Source organism: Kogia breviceps, chromosome 1 (assembly GCF_026419965.1).
Source record: "Kogia breviceps isolate mKogBre1 chromosome 1, mKogBre1 haplotype 1, whole genome shotgun sequence".
Classification (NCBI taxonomy): Eukaryota; Metazoa; Chordata; class Mammalia; order Artiodactyla; family Physeteridae; genus Kogia; species Kogia breviceps.
The window spans coordinates 136,753,727-136,773,482 of record NC_081310.1 but is presented as its reverse complement, the minus strand read 5'-3'; the positions used below and the strand labels follow the sequence as shown (position 1 = coordinate 136,773,482).

The following is a 19,756-nucleotide window of genomic DNA, read 5'->3' as shown; positions in this document are numbered from 1 at the left end:
CACTATGTTTATGTTCTAGCAATTCCAGGTGTTTAGTTCCTGGGTAGAGAGTATTTCAGTGTGTGTGTTGGGAGTGAGGAGGACAGGAGAATCTATCGCAATTTACACTTTTTTCAGGTAAGAGTGGGAAAACCAAAACAAAGGAAAAACATAGAAATTATCTAGTGATATTTGGGTCTGACAATAGGGGCACCAGTTTCCTGTCAAGTATAGACTACAATCTCTGCTATGGAGATATATACTGAAATACACACTGAAAATAATTACTGTAATTGTTTAAGACAAAGCATCAAAATGAGTAAAAATTGATAAAACTATCTAGTTTTATAGCTCCAAAAACTACTCACTAGTATTTTACACACAGTGCAATTTTGACTTTATTAAGCATCTTATAGTTAAATGTATCTCTCTTGTTCCCCTAGTATTTTGATAACTGTTCCACATTTTCTATGCATCTCTAGGGTCCAAGAACCACACCAGGAATTAGGAAAATAAAGATGAGTTAGACATAGTTACCATGGTAAAGAGTTCATAGTTTACCAGAGGGAAAGAGTCAGGTAAATAAAACACAAGACAGTGGTGCTATATGGAAGACAGGTATGTGTGTTTATATATAGGTATGTACACATGTACACACACACACACACACACACCCAATGACCATAAGGAACACAGAGGGGCAAGTAATTTACTATAGCTGGGGAGGTCAAGAAAGACATCACAGATGACACAAAAGCTGATTTTAAATAATGAGATGGCGTTGCCCAGGACACAAGGAAGGATATGCTAGGAAAGATAATAGAATGTGCAAAAACATGGGGGTTTGACAGTCGGGGATGGGCGTGCTATTTGATGTGTTTAGAATATAGGGTTAATCCAGTAACATGCATGGAGATAAATCTGGGAAACTAAGTTGGGCCAGATTGTAAGGGGCTTTGTAAGTATCTGAAGAAGTTTTCACTTTATTCTTTGATCACCAGGGAATCATAGATGCTTTTAGGGTACTTAGGGTACAAGAAGGTGGCACAAGAGCCAGACAGTAATGACAGCCTTAGGCATATCAAAACATGTACCTGCTCCAGAAGAGTGACTACATTTTCCTTTATGTTTCAGAAATGCAAATCTTATGTCTGAAAATTTAAAATCTCCTCCTCCCTTCAAATGTCTTTTTCAGCTTCTCTTAAGTACAGTGACTTTGATGATGATGATAACAAACATGATGTGGAAGGGCTGTGTTAAAAAATAAGAATGATCCTTTGGAGGTCAAGGGGAGGACAAATGAGTACCAGAGAAATAACACTGCATCCACTGTAACGTGTGATGAGAAGCAAACATACCACAGATATGGCCCCGCGTGACTTGAAGTATATGTTTATAAGAGGACTTTTACTAGTGCTTTAATAAAATTAAAGTTACATTCTTATAACTTTCTGCTACCACTGGGCAGATTTCCAAATATCTTTGCCTCATCTTCACTCTGTCTGAAAAAGAAAGTGGCAGGAACTGAAATCCAAGTCAATATTTTATTCATGACTATGAATGGGGAATTTGAAGAAAGAAATTCTACAAAGATAAAATCAGAATTGGGCTGGAGAAGAAACACCTAAGCTTTCACTTACATGAGAATCCAATACCACGTTGTTGCATAGTCTTCAAACACTTTCACTCCAATTGCCCTTGCATCAAGGACTTTATTGATACCACTGAATTCAAAGAAGGAAAAAAAATCAATTATTTTTTGACTACCGCTAAACAGAAATGTTCTTGTTATGATAAAAGGGATTTGGAAGCTGCAGTTCTATGCATATTTTTAGAAACCATTTATCACTAGTGACTCTTTTCCTAGCCACAACAATACATGAGGTGTCACTTTGGTAAACCTGCAAAGGTAGCCAGCTACAGCTGCACACAGAGGCAACATGGCTTCCAAGAGCGATAAACAGACCCCTCTCCAACATATGCAACACACCCTCAGTGTTGCAGAAGCCTCACTATAAGACATGAATTTAGATGGTAAGATCAGCTTTTAACTTATAAAATCCATACAGCCAATATAAAATCCATAGAGCCAAGAATGAATATGATATTTAATTCCCCTTCTTAATCTTCTGACAGCTCTGTAGCAGGAAGGCAGAAAGAGGCACATACAGAAAAGTGCACCAATCGTTAGCATCCAGTTTGATGAATTATCAAAGTGAACATACTTAGTAACTACAGCATAGTCATTCTTTTCCCCCATGTGCCCCAATTACACCTCCCCCCTTCCCCTAAAGTTAACCATAATCCTGACTTTTGTGATAATAATTTCCTAGTTTTCTTTTTAGTTGTACCATTTATATATGCATCATAGGGTAATTTAATTTAGTTGTGCTTACTTTAAAATTTTTCATCAATGGAATTGTACTATTATTTTATGATTTCTTTCAACTAAGCTATGAAATGGTACTCTGTGTTTATATTTGTGCACATACAAGTCTGTGTGCACCCAGGGAACTGTATTTCCCAATAACGTGGAACACCATGTTGCATACAGCCAAGGGAAACAGAAAATTTACTTCACTGTAGTTAGTCCATAGAAATTCGACACAGTACTGATAGAGCAGCATCACGGTTGTTTCACCTTTCTTAAGGCCCCCTTCCCTTTAAAATACCTAGCAGCTTTATTACTTCAGTCATTTTTTTTAAATGGTGCTTTAAAAAAGCATGCGTTTTAAAAATTATGCTTATTCAAAAGTAAATTATACTAAGGCCTTGCAATCTGTTTCCTGATGTCTCATTTCTATACCTGTTGATAATGAAAGACTTACCCATTTTGAAAAACATAATTATTCTGATTTCAAATTCATTCTGCTTTCTCTTTTACTTGGCTTTCTTAATGAACACACACCGAGTTCTCTAATCCACAATGACATGGATATTTCAGAATAATACATACTTCTTCCTCCATAACCCTTAACCTAATGGAAGTTTTAGTTTGAGGACAATAATGGGATGCATCGAAATTGAAAATGGGAGTGTAAACAACATACTTTGCAGCTGCCCTGAGTTCTACAGCATTTCTTGTCTTTCCACTTCCATCTTCAAACACTGTCTTATTTCCTACTGTTAAAGTGCCATTTTTAGTAGAAAAGTCAGGGAAACATCTCTGGAGATCTGTAAAAATAAATTAAAATTATGATAATCACTTTCTTTCTTCATGATGTCCTCCCTTTCTTAAGCCTTCTGTTATTTATAATCAAATTCTTACTAGACAATGTATAAATTGCTCAATATAGATACTTGCCCATTACTTGATATTAAGATTTTCTGATGATTCTAAGACTGACATGGAAAGCAAATATGATCATAATCTGAAGCTACATTTAAACTTGCTGATTATTTTATACATGGTATATTCATCAAGTAGCCATAAGAAGGACACACAGCATAGGTTTTATAAGAGTAATACTGATAACCTCTCTCTCATGGTAAACACATTTTAATAAAAAGGCTATATTTACTTGAATGATTGGATGAATTTATTTTGTTATTTTACAAAATTCTTAGATACTCCTTGAGTGAAACCTTGAAAACCAGAGTTTAGTGAACACTTCCTTAGGAAATAAGAATCAGCTCAAATTTTAGGTTACTAAGACAATTGAATTTTTATTTACAAAGTCTGAATAATTTGTCTCTCTTCCAGCTCATTTACAAGTTTTTTTAAGAGGGGCTGGAAATGAGAATTCTAAAGCTATCAAAAACGGCCCACACTTTGAAAACTAGCATTTCTGAGAAGAGTTAATTTACCATTCAATCTTCTATGTGCTTTATTTATTTATTTATTTTGTGTGTGTGGTACGCAGGCCTCTCACTGTTGGGGCCTCTCCCGTTGAGGAGCACAGGCTCCGGACGCGCAGGCTCAGCGGCCGTGGCTCACGGGCCCAGCCGCTCCGCGGCATGTGGGATCTTCCCAGACCGGGGCACGAACCCGTGTCCCCTGCATCGGCAGGCGGACTCTCAACCACTGCACCACCAGGGAAGCCCTATGTGCTTATTTTTAATTATACAGAATCCTTGCCTCTTTACAAATCTTTACTACTAAAAATGTTTTAAAACCCCAATTTTAAATGAAGAGGGAAGAGCAATCAGAAATGGATAATTTTTATATTTTTTCTTACAAGAAGTATCACAGACTTGCATTGGTTCATATGGAGAGTAAACCTGAAATATGAAAGCAGCTGATATAAACAAGAAATATGTCCTTGTAAAGCTTTTCCTCACTTTCCTTTCTTAAAATGGTCTGATCTACCCACCTTCATCTTCCGTAGCATTTATAATCAGGATGCCTGCTTCAGTGCCCTCTCTCTCTCCTGCTCTTCCCTGGCAAATCTGACATAGTAGCCTCTACCAGATACTTCCATTCCCTCTCAATCCAACCGTATTTCTGTCTCCACCTCTCCATGCAAATTAGCCTACCAGTGACCTCCTAGTTGCCAAAACCTCCAAATCTTTTTTAGTCTTCATCCTGCTTGAACCCATTACCTAGCACAGTGCTTGGTACATAGTGGAACTCAGTAAGTATCTGCCGTTGAATGAATTAACTTTCTGTTGAATGAGTCTTTGACATGGGAGACAACCCCTGCCTTTTAAAACTCTCTTTCCTTGGTTTACAGGCCCAGGTTCTCTCCTGCCTTCCCTTCTTCCTTTCTGTGTACTCTTTCTCTTTCTGCTCCTTCAACATGACTGTTCCCACATACAGAACCTCTGAAACTTGTTCTACATATTATATCTGGGCAATAAACCATCTAGTCTGTTAGCTTTAATTACTAAATATGCTCATATGTTTGGAAAGTAGAGAAAATTTGATGAAAGAAGATACAAAACGGTACATAGTTTTACCACCCACAGTGAACTATATTAACCTTTTGGTGCATTTCCTCCAGTCTTTCTTCTATAAGAAAATTTTTTTTGAGAGTTATAATTATACAGTACATGAGAGGTTATCCCTTGTTTCTTTCCTTTAATATTACTTCTTTCCATTTATAAAATTTTTAATGAGTGAATTTTATTAGCTGCATACTATTGTTTCAAGTACTATACTTAATCCTCTATTGGGGGGATACAAGTGATTTCAATATTTATGTTAATGTTTCCTTCACTAGACTGTGAAGGACTGTGCTTTATTCATTTTTGTATCCCCAATGTACACTTCATATTGTGTGATTTAACCAAACTATACTTATAAGGGCAGGGCTATATGTTATACTTTTATACCTATTACATCTTCAGTGACTAATGATTCATTTTTACCGTTTTGCATAAAAATTTGTAACATTCTTCTTGACTACAGACACATGTTGCCCAGGACTTCCTGGTTAAATGCAGTTGCTTGCCAGGCCTACATCTCTGCTGCAGGGTTTTAATGATCCAGAGAAGAGTGATGGGAGCATGTAAGACATTATGTTTGATGGTAGCTACTTCAACGGTACCTGACTTTCTACTCAAACTGATGACTGTTGTCTTTCTTCCATTTTAAAAGAAATATGTACTCATTGTGGAAAAACAGAGATATAGAAAAAAGAAGAAAGAAGAGAGAAAATGGCCATAGTTTTGCCACCTCCAAAACAATCACTTAATATTTTGGCTTATTTCTTTCCAATCTTTTTCTTTGAATAGTTTTTTTTGGTTGTTATTTTAATTTATACAGGCTTGTCATAATGCATATAGTATTTTTCACTTTATGTAACATGGTAACATATACACAATACTTATATGTAAAAATTATAAATATTTCATTTAATGAATACATCATAATTTATTTAAGCCTTTCCTTGCTCTTGGATATTAGAATATTTCCTTTTAATTTTCTTTTTTGGGGGGGTACTTTTTGGAATAACACTGTGATGGACATCTTTATGTGAAGTTTTTTCTCTGTTTTTAGAATTATAGCCTTAAGAAAGGAAAATGAGTGATTATTTCATTTTCTTCTAAACAGTTAAATAAAGTTTATAAATTTTAAAGAAATAAAATGTTGATGCATTCAGGAGACATATAAATATTTCAACTTTCAAATTATAAATACAAGTATATGCCTCACCCTCACTCCCCTGGCAATTTCTCAACAAACTTTTTGGCTGAATTCAGGGGCGGATGTGTTAGAGTGTGTCTGTGCTTATGTGTGTTCATAGAGCACCAAAGAATCAATCTGAATGGGCTTTTAAAAATCTATTTTCAAACTTTTTTTTTTTTTTTTTTTTTTTTCGGTACCCGGGCCTCTCACTGTTGTGGCCTCTCCCGTTGTGGAGCACAGGCTCCAGATGCACAGGCTCATCGGCCATGGCTCATGGGCCCAGCCGCTCCGCGGCATGTGGGATCTTCCCGGACCGGGGCACGAACCCGCGTCCCCTGCATCGGCAGGCGGACTCTCAACCACTGCACCACCAGGGAAGCCCCAATTTTCAAACTTTTTTGTTTTGTGTTTAAGCAGCCAAACCTAAAACCTCACCAAGCTCCAGTGGAACATCCCCAGCTGGAGCCAGAAGAATGGGCTTTCTTCTTCCTAATTAACTCTGGGACCTTGGGCCAGCCATAGGACCATTCCCAGCCTCAGTTTTGTCAACTGTGAAATAGGGGAATTGAATTAAATAACTTCTTGGTAGATTCTGTGTTTCTAAGGTAAAATAATAGCCACTTACAAGGTTTGCTTGGAAAAATCGCTGTTGGACAATCATCATCCAGTAAAACTTGTGTGACAGTCTAAAATTGAAGGAAGAGTATGTTAACATTTTAAAGATGATGTGATGACAAGTTTTACTCTTAATATAAAAATTCTGTCCTTTAAAGATTCAATTCCCTAATAATCTCCTTATCCCAAATTATGCCCCTGATAAGAGTAATTGTAAGATTATCACAAACACATACTTGTTTGACAAACACTCTTAAATATCCTAACTGTAATTCAATTGAATCAACAATAATAAAGTCAGACCTGCTGAAACCAAGGCATGTCTTTGAAGGTGTATATCTTCGTCCTAGTTATATCCTTAGTCTCCTAACCCTTTAATTTTTTTCTGGAAAAATGGCATCTTCTCTAATTTAGAAGCCATTACTACTAATTAACACAATAAGGCTTTAGAAATCCCTTATAAATCTTAAATCTAGGTAGTGTTTGGGGACTTTTAAAATGAGTAATTATCAAACCAGGTTTGGAAGTAAAATTCTTATTACTAAGTAGCCATGAAGCTTCATCACCACATTAATGAAATGGTGACTGCAAATGACATTTAGCTCTTAGCTCTAGACAGCAAAAAATCCAAGCAGAGAATTTGCTGGTGTCAGGGAATAGTTGATGCTAACTTACCAGACCTAACAGTCTTGTATAACACCCCACGTCTACAAAATGATATGGTATAAATTGTGTGTGTTTGTATGTACATGTGCATTTGTGTTTTAATGAAATGGTAGCGTTGGTAATCACTTCCAAGAAGATTTTGGAGCTTGATCTATTACAAATGCTCATGTTACACTTGCGATTGAATCAAGGTCAATTCTTTCTAGTTTTAAGCTTAAACACACATACCTTCGCAGGCTTACGAAGAGCAGACTTGCAGAACTGGCTGTAGTATGTCCAGTAGTTTCTGTCTTTTCTGTACATAAACTGTATTTCCATGTAGGTTAAAAATCTTTCTGGGCACTTGGAGACACAGATCTGTGAAATAAAGAAACACAATGGTGGGAATTGAATTGAGTTGAACAAACCAAGGAATTATCTACGAGGTTAAACTTCCAAATTACCCACCACTATAAAAAAGCAAAGCACCATTTTCCATCTAAGAAACTTAAATCAATTCTCTAAACTTACTGTTAAAAATAAAATTTCATGTACTAGTATTCAACCTCTACTCCTTGCCCTTCAATGTTGATGTTCTGTTAAAACAATAAGATGCTGTACAATGACAAACTTACTTTTACCTTCTGATTTGACCTAATTGTATATCTACATGCAGCTGTGAAAAATAATAGATTTCACATACCTTTCACCCAGTTTTGGCCAATAGTAATAACTTGCATAACTATAGTACAATATCACAATCAGGAAACTGATATTGTTACAATCCACTAACCTTATTCAGTTTCCACCAGTTTTACATGCATTCATTTGTGTGTGTGTGTATGTGTGTGCAGTTCTATGCCATTTTATAATTTGTAGATTTGTGTGACATCTTCCATAGGACAGTGATGAACTTTTAATGAAAATTTTTAATGATTTTCTGAATTAGTAGCTAAGAGCTTAATGCAAGATTAATTTCACCTGTGTAGTTTATACATTTTCAGGGTTAGAATCTTGCTTTCTGTCCTTTAGGTGAATACAATGATAATTTAAAACGCTCCAAACACTGATAACTTATGCCACTAATAACTGTCAGTGCCAATGAATTCTCAGAACATAATTGGACGTTTTATTACCATAAGAAACTAACAAAATTAGAGCTATTTGTGGCAATCAATCATTATTATTGTCTTTCAGCAGCACCAGTCAAACACGGGCAGAGAGGTCACTGATGCAATTATCTTACATTAATTAACTTTGAGGCCCTATTAATGCCAAACCAGAGGGTCATGCTAGTCCACGGAGCCACCGTGGAGTGACTGCAATCCAATTAGTAACTCCACAGAGAGAAAGCAGAATCAGGGAAGATTCACGCTGTTGGTTTTGCTTTTGTTTGTAATAAAAAAACAAAGATCATAGGAAGCCATAAGAGTTGTAGTCAATCCTTGAACATTCCCTTCCTCCAACTTCAGTTCCTCCTTAGGAAAGGCTTCTCAGCTCTGACTTGCTCCATCTCCCTACTGTACTTTGGTAACTATTCTCACTGACCAGATTCTAGCTCAACCCCCACTGGTAGTTAGGTAAAAACACGGCTGCTGAGGTGACATCTCTTTCCCCTTTTTTGGGTCATGTCTCTACTACACGAGGACAATTGGTATCGACCCCACAGCTAAGGTAGTAGTTAGATAACTAAATGGGTACCTCAAAAATCTCACAGTTAATATTGTTTTGTAGCAGCAGCAGTCCAATTTCTTTTAGAAGTTTTGACAAGGTAAACAACCCATCTCCACATTCACACCTCCAGATGCATTTTCTCTTTCTCAGTCTCTCCTACACACACATGCACACACACACACACACAAGCACATACACACATTCATACACCTCTAGAGGAAATATTGAAAGTCTCACAGGTATCTTTCTATGAAAACTGAAGAACTGTTTAGGGACATTCACGACAACCAACCAACATGCTCACATTTTTTGAAAGAAGAGGTCATTATCAATGCGAACATCAAAAGCTTACTCTGATCAGAGCTAAGCTGAAAAAACCATTAATATATTAAGAGCTACCTCACAGACATTTAGACTTTGGCAATTTACTTACATAACTCTGAAAGATAACTGAACTAGCCCCTTGTTGGATACATCTGAATGGATTAATAAAAGTGAATACTGAATATACTAATGTTTTCATCGGCTTTCAATGATGGTAGGAGCTACTGAGTTGAGGCTATGATAAATTCTGTATTTATAAATACACACACATACAATGTATACTACACATATAAAAGTGCAGTGTATGCAACATATAAAAGAGAGTAATTTAAGTGGTAAAAATATTTTTATAATGAGAATCACATCAAATTTCATTCCAGACACAAATGAGCTGTTAAAAAAAACAGTACAGCAAATGTTCTTTACTCTCTATCAGACCAATTTGTTTACTTCAAATAGGGTGCTGATTAGTAGCAACCAACATATAATTAGCCAAAAATGAAGGTCACATTGAGGTTGGGTATCCTAATTGATCAAGGTCTGTCCTTTAAATTCTTATGACACATGTCTGGACCATGCTGCATTAACAAAAACCATCATGAGTAAAAATATGGCTTGGATCAGTAGACACACTACTGCCTGGCAGACTGAAAGCAATCCTGCATTATTGGCAGCTAATGTATATTCTGACTCAGTTCTGATTCTTTGTATAACCACAAAGGGGCATTCTGAATATAGTTCTTCATCATTATTTTTACATCTTCCATTCGCATAGGGTTAACATTCTAACATAAATTAGGATTTGGTGACTGGAAGAGAGAGTTACACTGAAGGTTAAAACACTACAATTTGCAATGAAGAAAGGATAATCTAGTAATTCTAGTAATTTATGTAATCTAGTAATTTATGAAATGTAATAAAAAGCATAATGTGCAAGGATTTTTTGTTTCATCATGGGAATGATGTATTTCTATAGTGTAGTGGAAAATTTTCTAGACTGGGAATAGGAAGATATTCTCTCATTCACTCATTTACTCATTCACTCAACAAATATTTACTGATCACCTACTCTGAGCCTGTTCTAGGCACTGGGGACACAGTAGTGAACAAAACAGATAAAAATCCCTACTTTCTAGTAGGAAAGATGGTTAACAACAAATCAACAAAATTGTTTGCTATGAGATGGTAGCAGGTGTTATGGAGAAAAATAAGGCTAGAAAGAAGGCCAGAGATGAAAGGTACCAGGGTGATATTCTAATTTTAAATAGGCATTTAAGGGAGGTCTCAACAAAAGGTAATATTTGAGGAAGACTTGAAGAAGACTAATGATCTAGTCATCTGATCTAATCATTGTTAAGACTTTGGCTTTGAATATGAGTAACTTGGGAAGCTATTGAGGGGAGGGGGCTTGAGCAAAGGAGGGACATAATGTGACTTACATTTAACAGGATCACACTGGCTGCTGGGCGGAAAAGAGAGTCTAAGCGGCTGGAGACAGGGGCAAGAAGAGACCAGCAGGAGGTCATTGAACTAATCTAGCTGGTTTCTTGAATAAAGGAGAAGATGGTGAAAAAAGGAGGAGATGGTAAAAAAATGAGGAGTTTGGTCCTGGGTATATTTTGAATGGAGACCAGAGGAATTAGCTCACAGCTCAAACATGAGTGTGACAGAAAAGAGGGATCAGGATGATTCGATGGTATTTACAGCTGTAATAGAAAAGACCGATGGGGGTGGGGAACAATTTTAAGGATAAAGTCAGAGACTAGGAATTGAGTTTGGACATGCTAAATTTGAGATTCTAACTAAATATCCCTGTAGAGACATGGCATAGGTGGTTGGATAGAAAGATCTGGAGTTCTGGGAGCAGACTGATCTGGACAGATAAATTAAGAAGTGCAGCATATAGATTGTGTTAAAACCACAAGACTAGGTGCAATCACCAAAAGAAATAAATGTAGGTATTGAAGAGGACTAAGCTTGGTAGAGGAGGAAACTCCAGTGTTTAGAAGATGCTGGAAAGATGATGAGAAACCATCAAAGAAGACTGATAGGGAGTAGCCAGAGAGTTGGGAGGAAACACAATGTTGTGCCCTAGAAGGCAAGTGAAGAAAGTATATTAAGGAAGAGGGACTGATTAAACAGTGCTGTTAGCTCAAGTAAATATGGATTGAGAATTGACCATTGGTTTAAATAGATGGAGATCAATGGTATCAATATCATTTGGAGAAAATGGAATAGGAGTAAAAGCCTGAATGAAAATGAAAAGGGAGGATTTAGACACATTGAATATAAACTATTCTTATGAGGAGTTTGGCAAAAAAAGAGGCACAGAGATATGAAGCAGTAACTGGAAGGGGATGTGGGATCAAGGAGAGAATTATTTAAGATGAAAGAAATAACAGCATGTTTGTCTACCGATGGGGATAACTTAGTAGAGAAGGAAAATGGTAAGAAAAGAAAAAACCAGAAGATTTCTGGAGTTGTGTGCTGGACTTTGTGAGCGAGGATAAGATCTAATGCATGAGCGGATGGGCTGGCCTTGGGCGCACAGGCTGTTCCTCCACAGTAAGAGCAGGGAAGGCAGAGTAAATACATGAACACAGATGATGACAGGTAGGCAAGTGCAGGTCAGCGTGGTAGCTTGTAAAAGTTGTCTTCTGAATGCTGATACTTTCTCAGTGAAATAGGAAGCTAAGTCAGAGGCTGACATGGAGACTGGGAAGGAGGTCTTGGAGGTTTGAGGTGAGAGGAAAAGGTGTGAAATTGTTTTCTAGCAGAGTAGCTAGTGAATGGGCAAAGGGTCTCCTGTATGATTTGGGGACAGCATTAAGGGCCCCCTTGAGGTTAGTGGTCCTTAATTTAATGGACTGTTGTGTGTGTTTTCTGCAAGAACACACAGCTGCCTGGGTTGAGGCATGGAGTAGGCAGAAAGCTGCATTTAGCCATGAATGATGTTTTGCCAGGGAAGTACAAGACAATGAGAAGGGGCAAAAGAACTGAGGGTTTATATAAGGGAATGATTTTTTTTTTAATTTTTTAGTTTTATTGAAGTATAGTTGATTTACAATGTTGTGTTAGTTTCTGATGCACAGCAAAGTGGAACCAAGAGGAAGCAACTAAGTCAAAATCTTAGTAAGTTTTTGAGGTAGTTGTACTGCCAAATTCATAACCTAACCTGTAAAGGCCTTTGACTGTTAATATAATCTTTGAGGTTCTAAACTTGCACAATAGGAAGAAAGTTTCAAAGCCACACGGCCCCTAAGAGGGTATATTTCCAATGCTCAGCAAAGGCTGACAGACAGCAAATAACCTTCCAGGTGGGTGAGCAAAGAATCATAGGATGTGATGGATAAGGAACTTCCTTCAGAGAACACGATCCAGGTCGAATAAAAGACTGTTCTCCAGTGCCATGCACTAAAGACCACTGTGCATTTATACCTCCTCCCTTTCTGAATGGGAGCTGTATTCTAATTTTCCTAGCCCTGTTCCCCATTGTGCATTTAGTGTCAAGACCTGATGGAGAGACTATCTGTAATCCATAGATCCTAGACTATGGGTTAAAGATAGTACCACATGGGATTCTGGGTTGTCTCCCTTGGGAAGAAGGGTGTTTTGGAGGACAGAGGGACAGACTATGGAAGAAACAATGAAGTTTGTCCCTATTGTTTCATTTGTTCATGGTACACAAGAGGCTGCTCAGCCCACAATTACATTGCTTTATTCCCTCCTTCTTGCATCTCGGTGTGAACAAATAAAACTGAGTCTATGGCATATAAGTAGAAATGCACTGTGTGACCCTACTGATCCAAGGCTTTTAAGAACAGGGGTGCTTTATTCAACTTCTCTGTCTTCTTCAGGCAACTGGATGCTGCTCCTGCTGAGGACTTAAGGGACGACAGAGCCACCAGATGAAAGGAGCCTGGAAGAGAGTTGCCCATTGACCATAAACACCACCTTTTACTCTTATATGACCAAAAAGAAACTATTGTTTTAAGTCACTGAAAAACTGGGGTTTATTAGTTACAGTATCTGGCTTTATTCTTCCTAATACTGATCTTGAGAAAAATATCTCCACTTCTCTGGGCTGCAGTTTATTCATTTATAAAAATAGGTAGTTAGACAAAATAATCACTGAGGTTCCCGGTAATACTAAAATGATTAATCCCTGATTTTTTTAAATTGTATATGAACAAACATGAGCTTATACTTCTGTCTTCCCACCTTCCATAAATTCATCATTAATCACACACACCCAGAACTCTAATGTAGTTTCTCAATTCTTTCATCCAAGAAAAATCGCTAACATCACCAGCAAGGCTTTTTTTTTTTTTTTTTTTTTTTTTTGCCTTACCTGTCTGGTAGGGCACTGTAGGTTTACCACCATGGAGGGACTGGTACAGCTGAGCAGGTTAAAGTAAAACAAAATGGGCTTGTTCCTAAGAGAACAACATAATATTTTTAGTGACTGTGGAAATATTTTATATCATTTCAGCCCCTGTATACTTTAATATAACATAACATTTAAAAATCGGCTTCATTTTCCCCAGACAGTTGCAAAATATTCTCCAACTCCCCTTTAACCTGCCTAACATTTAAAGCACCTTTTGGTCATAGTAAAAAGTTGAAATAATCAAATTGTCCATCAACAGGGGATTGGTTACATAAAGAATTCCACATCCATAAAGTAGAAGACTATACTGTCATTGAAAATAATGTTGAAAAATGTTTAATGTTTTAGCAGGGAAAAGTGAGACCCAAAGGGATCACAGGAGAGTTGAAATAAACCAATGGGGTAGAAAGAGGGCAGCACTGAAGCAGCCTGTCATGGGAGAACGTGGAGTCAAGTAAATGGGCTTGCATCTTCCTGGTGGTACCTCATCTGACAAGAGACTGGAGGTGAATCACCAGGGTTAAAGACAAAGGAGTTTGGTGGAGGGCAAGCCAAAGCTGATTTCTCAAATCAAAGAACTAGTCAGTGAGGACTTCCCCAGAGAATTTCCACTTGTGCACCATGAGAGAGCCAGCCTTTGGATGTTTACCCCAAAGACAGAGTTTATGGGTAGTCAGTTACATCTTAGCTGCAGCAGCAACAACCATGTGGGACTAGGGCAGTGGCCAGGAAAGTAACAGATACTCTTCCTTCTATCTGTCACAATACAAAGAGCGAGCTAGGACCAGGGAGAGGGAAGAGAAGGGAAATAGCAGAACAGAGCCTCTCTCCCACTCTAAGTTCCCTTGCAGTGTTCAAACCTGAGCTGGGGAATTCGAAGAAACAAGATTCAAATTTTAAGTTGGACTGCACTGGACATTTTAACAATAGAAAGTATTTAGAAAGCTATGGAAGGAAGCTACCCAAGATGCCAAAACAAGAAGGAAAGAAATTTGAAAGAACATTGTTAAAGGCAATAATAGGGGGGAAATAAACCCATTTCATGTTTGTAATCCCATCTAGTTCAGATGGCTCAAGAATCTGGCTATAAATTCATACACAACATGCACAAGGCTACTTCACGTTCCACAAGAGTGAGCTTGGTTCTTTCACCACCCAAGTGACTATATCTTCTGCATGTGATTCAGATTTGTACCTAAGCAAATGAATAAATTATTACATGTCATGGATCATTGGAGTCCCTTAGGAGTAGTTAAAATGCTGAATGGTAAATCAGTAAGTGTCAGAGTCCCCCACAGGTAAAACTGATTTATAAACTGCAAAATGCTACATAATCTCAAGTTATTCACCAGATTATGTGATCCTCAAGGGTAAAGTTTGTACCTTATTCATCTTTATACCCATCTACCTTGCCAACACTTAGCCGAGTACTTGGCCCATATTAGGCACTCATCAGATGTTGCAGAATGGATGAGATCAATTTCAGAATAAGTTTTTCAATATCTTAGAATCCTCCTTAGTTTTTTGCACAAATCTATAGTCATTCTATCAAAGTCTGTCTGATATCTTTTAAACATCAGTGGTCCTCAGATTCCTTAGGTACAAAGTAGATGGCGATGGTTGCAGCTGAACACTTCTGCAGAAGTGATTGAGGAAGTAACTCATTATTTAACTTGAATTATATTTCCACCATGAAACAACAAAACAGAAGCAACTACAAACTACTAGTTTGAGATGTAAGATGCATTTAAGCCCATGTCTCTTCTTTCCCGAGACTCATGGAAATAAAAGAATAAAAGTACAAAAAGGAATAAACCTCACCATACCTGTTAAGGATGTGCAGGATGGGATCTGCACACAATTGCACAAGAGAGTTCAACAATTTCTGGAAGATGGAGAGCATATGAGACTGTGTTGAGTGATGAATGCACCATAGAAAAGCTACAAAAAGGGTGGGATGTGATATGCCTGTTAGAAATCGTGACACATTCTGGACTCAAAGCTGAGAGTGAGAAATGTAGCCAAAAGTAAGAAGATTAATGAAGGTTTATATACAGGTCTACAGTGCAAATCAGTATCTCTGTGCTCCTCCCATACACCTACATTTAAGACGTCCAGCATCCAGGAAAAATGGGCAAAAACAGAGGCCTCTTGTTGAATGATAGCAAGGGCTTTTGTGGGATTGGGTGCCCCAGTCTACAACCCTTCATATTCTGGCATTGTAAAAGCCCATGCCTGACAGTCAGCTTCCCACCAGTTCATGCTGTAGTGAAATCTAACAGCTAATACAACATTCCTATCCCATACGGGGCAGAGGCCTCCCTGGAAAAACTGAGCTACTAACAGAAACAGAGCAAATTCACACAAGTGACCCAATTCTTTCTTTAGTAAAAATGGATAACCAAGTAGCACCAGAAGTTTAAGAGATGTCAGAATAGGAAAAAGAAAGACTAAAGTAAACAAACAAAAACTGATGCCAGATGAAATAAAAATAATTCAGGGTATAGAAGGGACCTTAAAAATTTTTTTCAGAGTAATTCAAGCAAATTATTCATATATAAAAATACTATGTTACTAGAGGAATAAATAGGAAACAAGAGGGCTTTAAGAGATTTAAAGTATGATTACCAAAATTTTAAAATCAAAAACAGAGCCGGAAAAAACTTGATAAATCTCCTAGAATACAGAATTCTAAAAATCATAGATGGAAAATATAAGGGGAAAAAAAAAGGGGGGTATCGAGACTAATCCAGGAGGTCCAAGGTATGACTAACAGAGTTCCCAAAAGACAACCAATAAAATGGAAAGAATGAAAACAGCAAAGAAATAACTGAAGAAAAATTTTCAGAGCTGATGAGAGTCATAGTTCTTTAGAATTAAATGACCCCCATTGAGGCCTGAACAAAAAGAATATTTTTTAAGAAAGACCTACATCAAATTGTGAGATTTCAGAAGACCAAGAGTAAAGAAACTATTTTAAATGCTTTCCCAGAGGAAAAAAGTCACCACAAGGTATGTGAATCAGACTAGCATTAGACACATTGCATGCTAAAAACAATAGAACAGTATCTTCAAATTTCTGACAGGAATTGTCTTTCAAGTTACACTTCTAAAGCTAGACCATCAGTCAACTGTAAAGAAGGAGAAGAAAAACATTTCCAGGGACTTCTCAAATTTACTTCCTGTGCTTTCTCTTCTTGGGAAGATCATCAAGAATGTTCTCCATCAAAACAAGGGTGTCGACAAAGAAAGAAGACAATTTGGGATATAGAATATGGTTCATGGGACGTGCTTACACTAAAAAAATATATATTTCTTGTTTATCTGAAATTGAAAATTAACTGAGCATTCTGTGTTTTTATTTGCTAAATCTGGCACCTCTAGAAGCAGGACCCAATCTAATGAGGTAGATAAGTCTCAGAATTAAAGCTACGCAGTAGGCCTAAAATTTACCTGGTCCTGAGTGGAACAAAAGGACAGAAGTTCTACAAGGCAGGTGTTCAGAGAAGAGGGAGCCTCTGAAAAATAGTGTGACTGGAATGGTAGACAAACTTATGGTCCTGATAAAGACTATTCAAGAAAAACCTGACTGACAAATAAAACATTATACAAGAATGTCATTGCCCTATGTTGAAAGAAACTAAAATGTAGCATGATGCTAAGCTGCAAATAAAGTGTAAGATTTGGCTTTGATATCAGGGACACAGTAGAAATGAAAATGTAATGGCCAGACAGTGACTGAACTTCACGTAGTTATTCCAAAGTAAAAGTCTTATTTCCAACTTCTAGAATCAACCTACCAACAAAACATGAAAGATTCTGATGAAGTTGCAGAACTGAACTTTATAACAAACTTGATCATGTAAAGGGTAAATATAGAAAGTGGAATGGAAAGATGGAGAGAAGGGTGGTGGGGATAATATCCTCCTCTTATATAAAGAGGAGTCGAGATACTGACAAAAGTTAGTGGAACAAGCAATCGAAGCTCAGTATACCATTTAAAGTCACAAAAGTAAACTATAAGAAAATCTAAAGGCAATAATTTAACCATTAAACATGGAACGAGGAGGGAGAACAGGAAAACAGATAATGTAAATTAGTTAAATCTTCATTTTTCATAGCAGGCTATCAATGGATACTATCTAAAATTAATAAAGTACAAAATGAAAGAATAAGCATATGATTTAAAGTTATGCAAAAAACTGCCAGAAGAACTAAGAGCAGTGTTACGGACTGAATGTGTTCCCCCAAAAGTCATATGTTAAAATCCTAACCCCCAAAGTGATGGTATTAGGAGGTGGGGCCTTTGGAGGTGCTTAGGTCAGGAGGGTGTAGCCCTCATGAATGGAATTAGTGCCCTTATAAAAGAGACCTCAGAGAGCTCTCTCATCCCTTCCTCCATTTTAGGATGCAGAATAAAGATGGCAAACCGGGGAATGGACCCTCGCCAAGAACCTGACCAAGCAGGCACCTAATCTTGAACTTCTAGTCCCAAGAATTGTGAGAAATAAACTTTTGTTGTTTACAAGCTACCTAGTCTATGGTATTCTGTTATAGCAGCCTGAACTGACTAAAACAACCAGAACGAGGAGAGATTATCTTTCTGGAAAGAAATCTCCTAAGACAGGAGACCATTGCTTTTATTGCTTTTATTATAAGCTCTTCATTATTGTTTGGTTTATTTTCATAGGCATATATTGTTTTGATATAGATTTAAAATTAAACCAAGTAATAGATCTGGTCTTGTAGTATGTTCAATCAAACAGACTTGTGAGACCTCCTTGCCATTTTATAAGTGTTTCTTCAGTGAATTGAAGACAAAGTTATTATTGCTTCACTTAGATGCCAAATATATGCAAAATTTAAATAGAAGAGCTTTGTTCTCTTAATCCTTCCTGTTTCCCTATCTGAAGATCACACTCTAGGAAGATGGGTATTTTGGTCTGTCTAATCTAGCAATTGGGCTGCATCAGACAACGTTCAAAGTTGTTTTAACCCAAACTTTATAAGCTGAGGTTTTTGTAGTAGCCAAAAGGTGGCATCAATATCAATCGAGTTCTTGCTTTTTAGTAGAAATCCCGAAGAAAAGGATCATACCCAAGTATCATGAATAACTTCCCTGCAACTCAAAAGGCAAAGAAATTTACACACGTCAACAAAGCACTCCATTTTCCTTTGAGTCTGTTTTATCTGCTTTGACATTTTAGAAAACTCTCAGTGTTTCCCCTAGTGTCCTTTTGGTTAGGCATAGACAAAGCACAGACTGACCAAATTCTATCCTAAACACTATCACACCATCTCTAAGCATGGGATTTTAAGCTCAGTTAAGGAATGTTTTTTAGAGTTGAGAATCATAGGGTTGCTCTAAGCACATCATGACACTAATGAGTACAAACACCGTTACAGTCTAACAAGTATGTCCTGGACTCAGTTGTTTGGAGTGCCTAACCTGCTTTACACATTCTCACAGAGATGCATTTCATTTACAGATGAAAATATATACACACACATTTTTTAAAATTTAATGGTACTTTTTACCAGTTTATGTTCAAGATTTTTTTTTTTTTTTTTTTTTTGTGGTACGTGGGCCTCTCACTGTTGTGGCCTCTCCCGTTGCGGAGCACAGGCTCCGAACGCGCAGGCTCAGCGGCGATGGCTCACGGGCCCAGCCGCTCCGCGGCATGCAGGACCCTCCCAGACCGGGGCACGAACCCGCGTCCCCCGCATCGGCAGGCGGACTCTCAACCACTGCGCCACCAAGGAAGCCCTATGTTCAAGATTTTAAGGACTAGATTAAACGTGAAACATGGAAAACCAATTTCACTGCAACTCTATTCAATATGCAGCCTAAAGAACACAGAATTTGGGGTTAGAACGTGTTACTTTTGCCATTTAGTAGTCAGCTGACCCTGAATGTATACTCTAACCTATCTGAATTTGCTTCCTAATTTTCTAGATGAGAGTAGTAATAATGGCACCACTTAGCAGTGCTAATCAGAGGATCTGATAAGAACTTTACACTGACCTCCAACTGGAGCAAATCACTGTCTTTTCTGTGC

The 19,756-nt window shown here is 37.5% G+C and overlaps 1 protein-coding gene across 5 annotated transcripts in view; it reads right to left on the bottom strand.

Moving 5' to 3' along the window:
- SLC44A5 (solute carrier family 44 member 5) overlaps window positions 1-19,756 on the bottom strand; it is a 384,424-nt gene that overhangs the window by 44,839 nt on the left and 319,829 nt on the right. For all 5 annotated transcript variants that reach the window (XM_067005692.1, XM_067005685.1, XM_067005711.1 and 2 more), the window contains exons 5-9: window positions 13,659-13,743; window positions 7,559-7,687; window positions 6,675-6,735; window positions 3,030-3,153; window positions 1,620-1,703 (exon numbers count right to left, since the gene is read on the bottom strand). In XM_067005692.1, coding sequence (XP_066861793.1) covers window positions 1,620-1,703; window positions 3,030-3,153; window positions 6,675-6,735; window positions 7,559-7,687; window positions 13,659-13,743 — 483 coding nt within the window. The remainder of the gene's footprint in view (window positions 1-1,619; window positions 1,704-3,029; window positions 3,154-6,674; window positions 6,736-7,558; window positions 7,688-13,658; window positions 13,744-19,756) is intronic.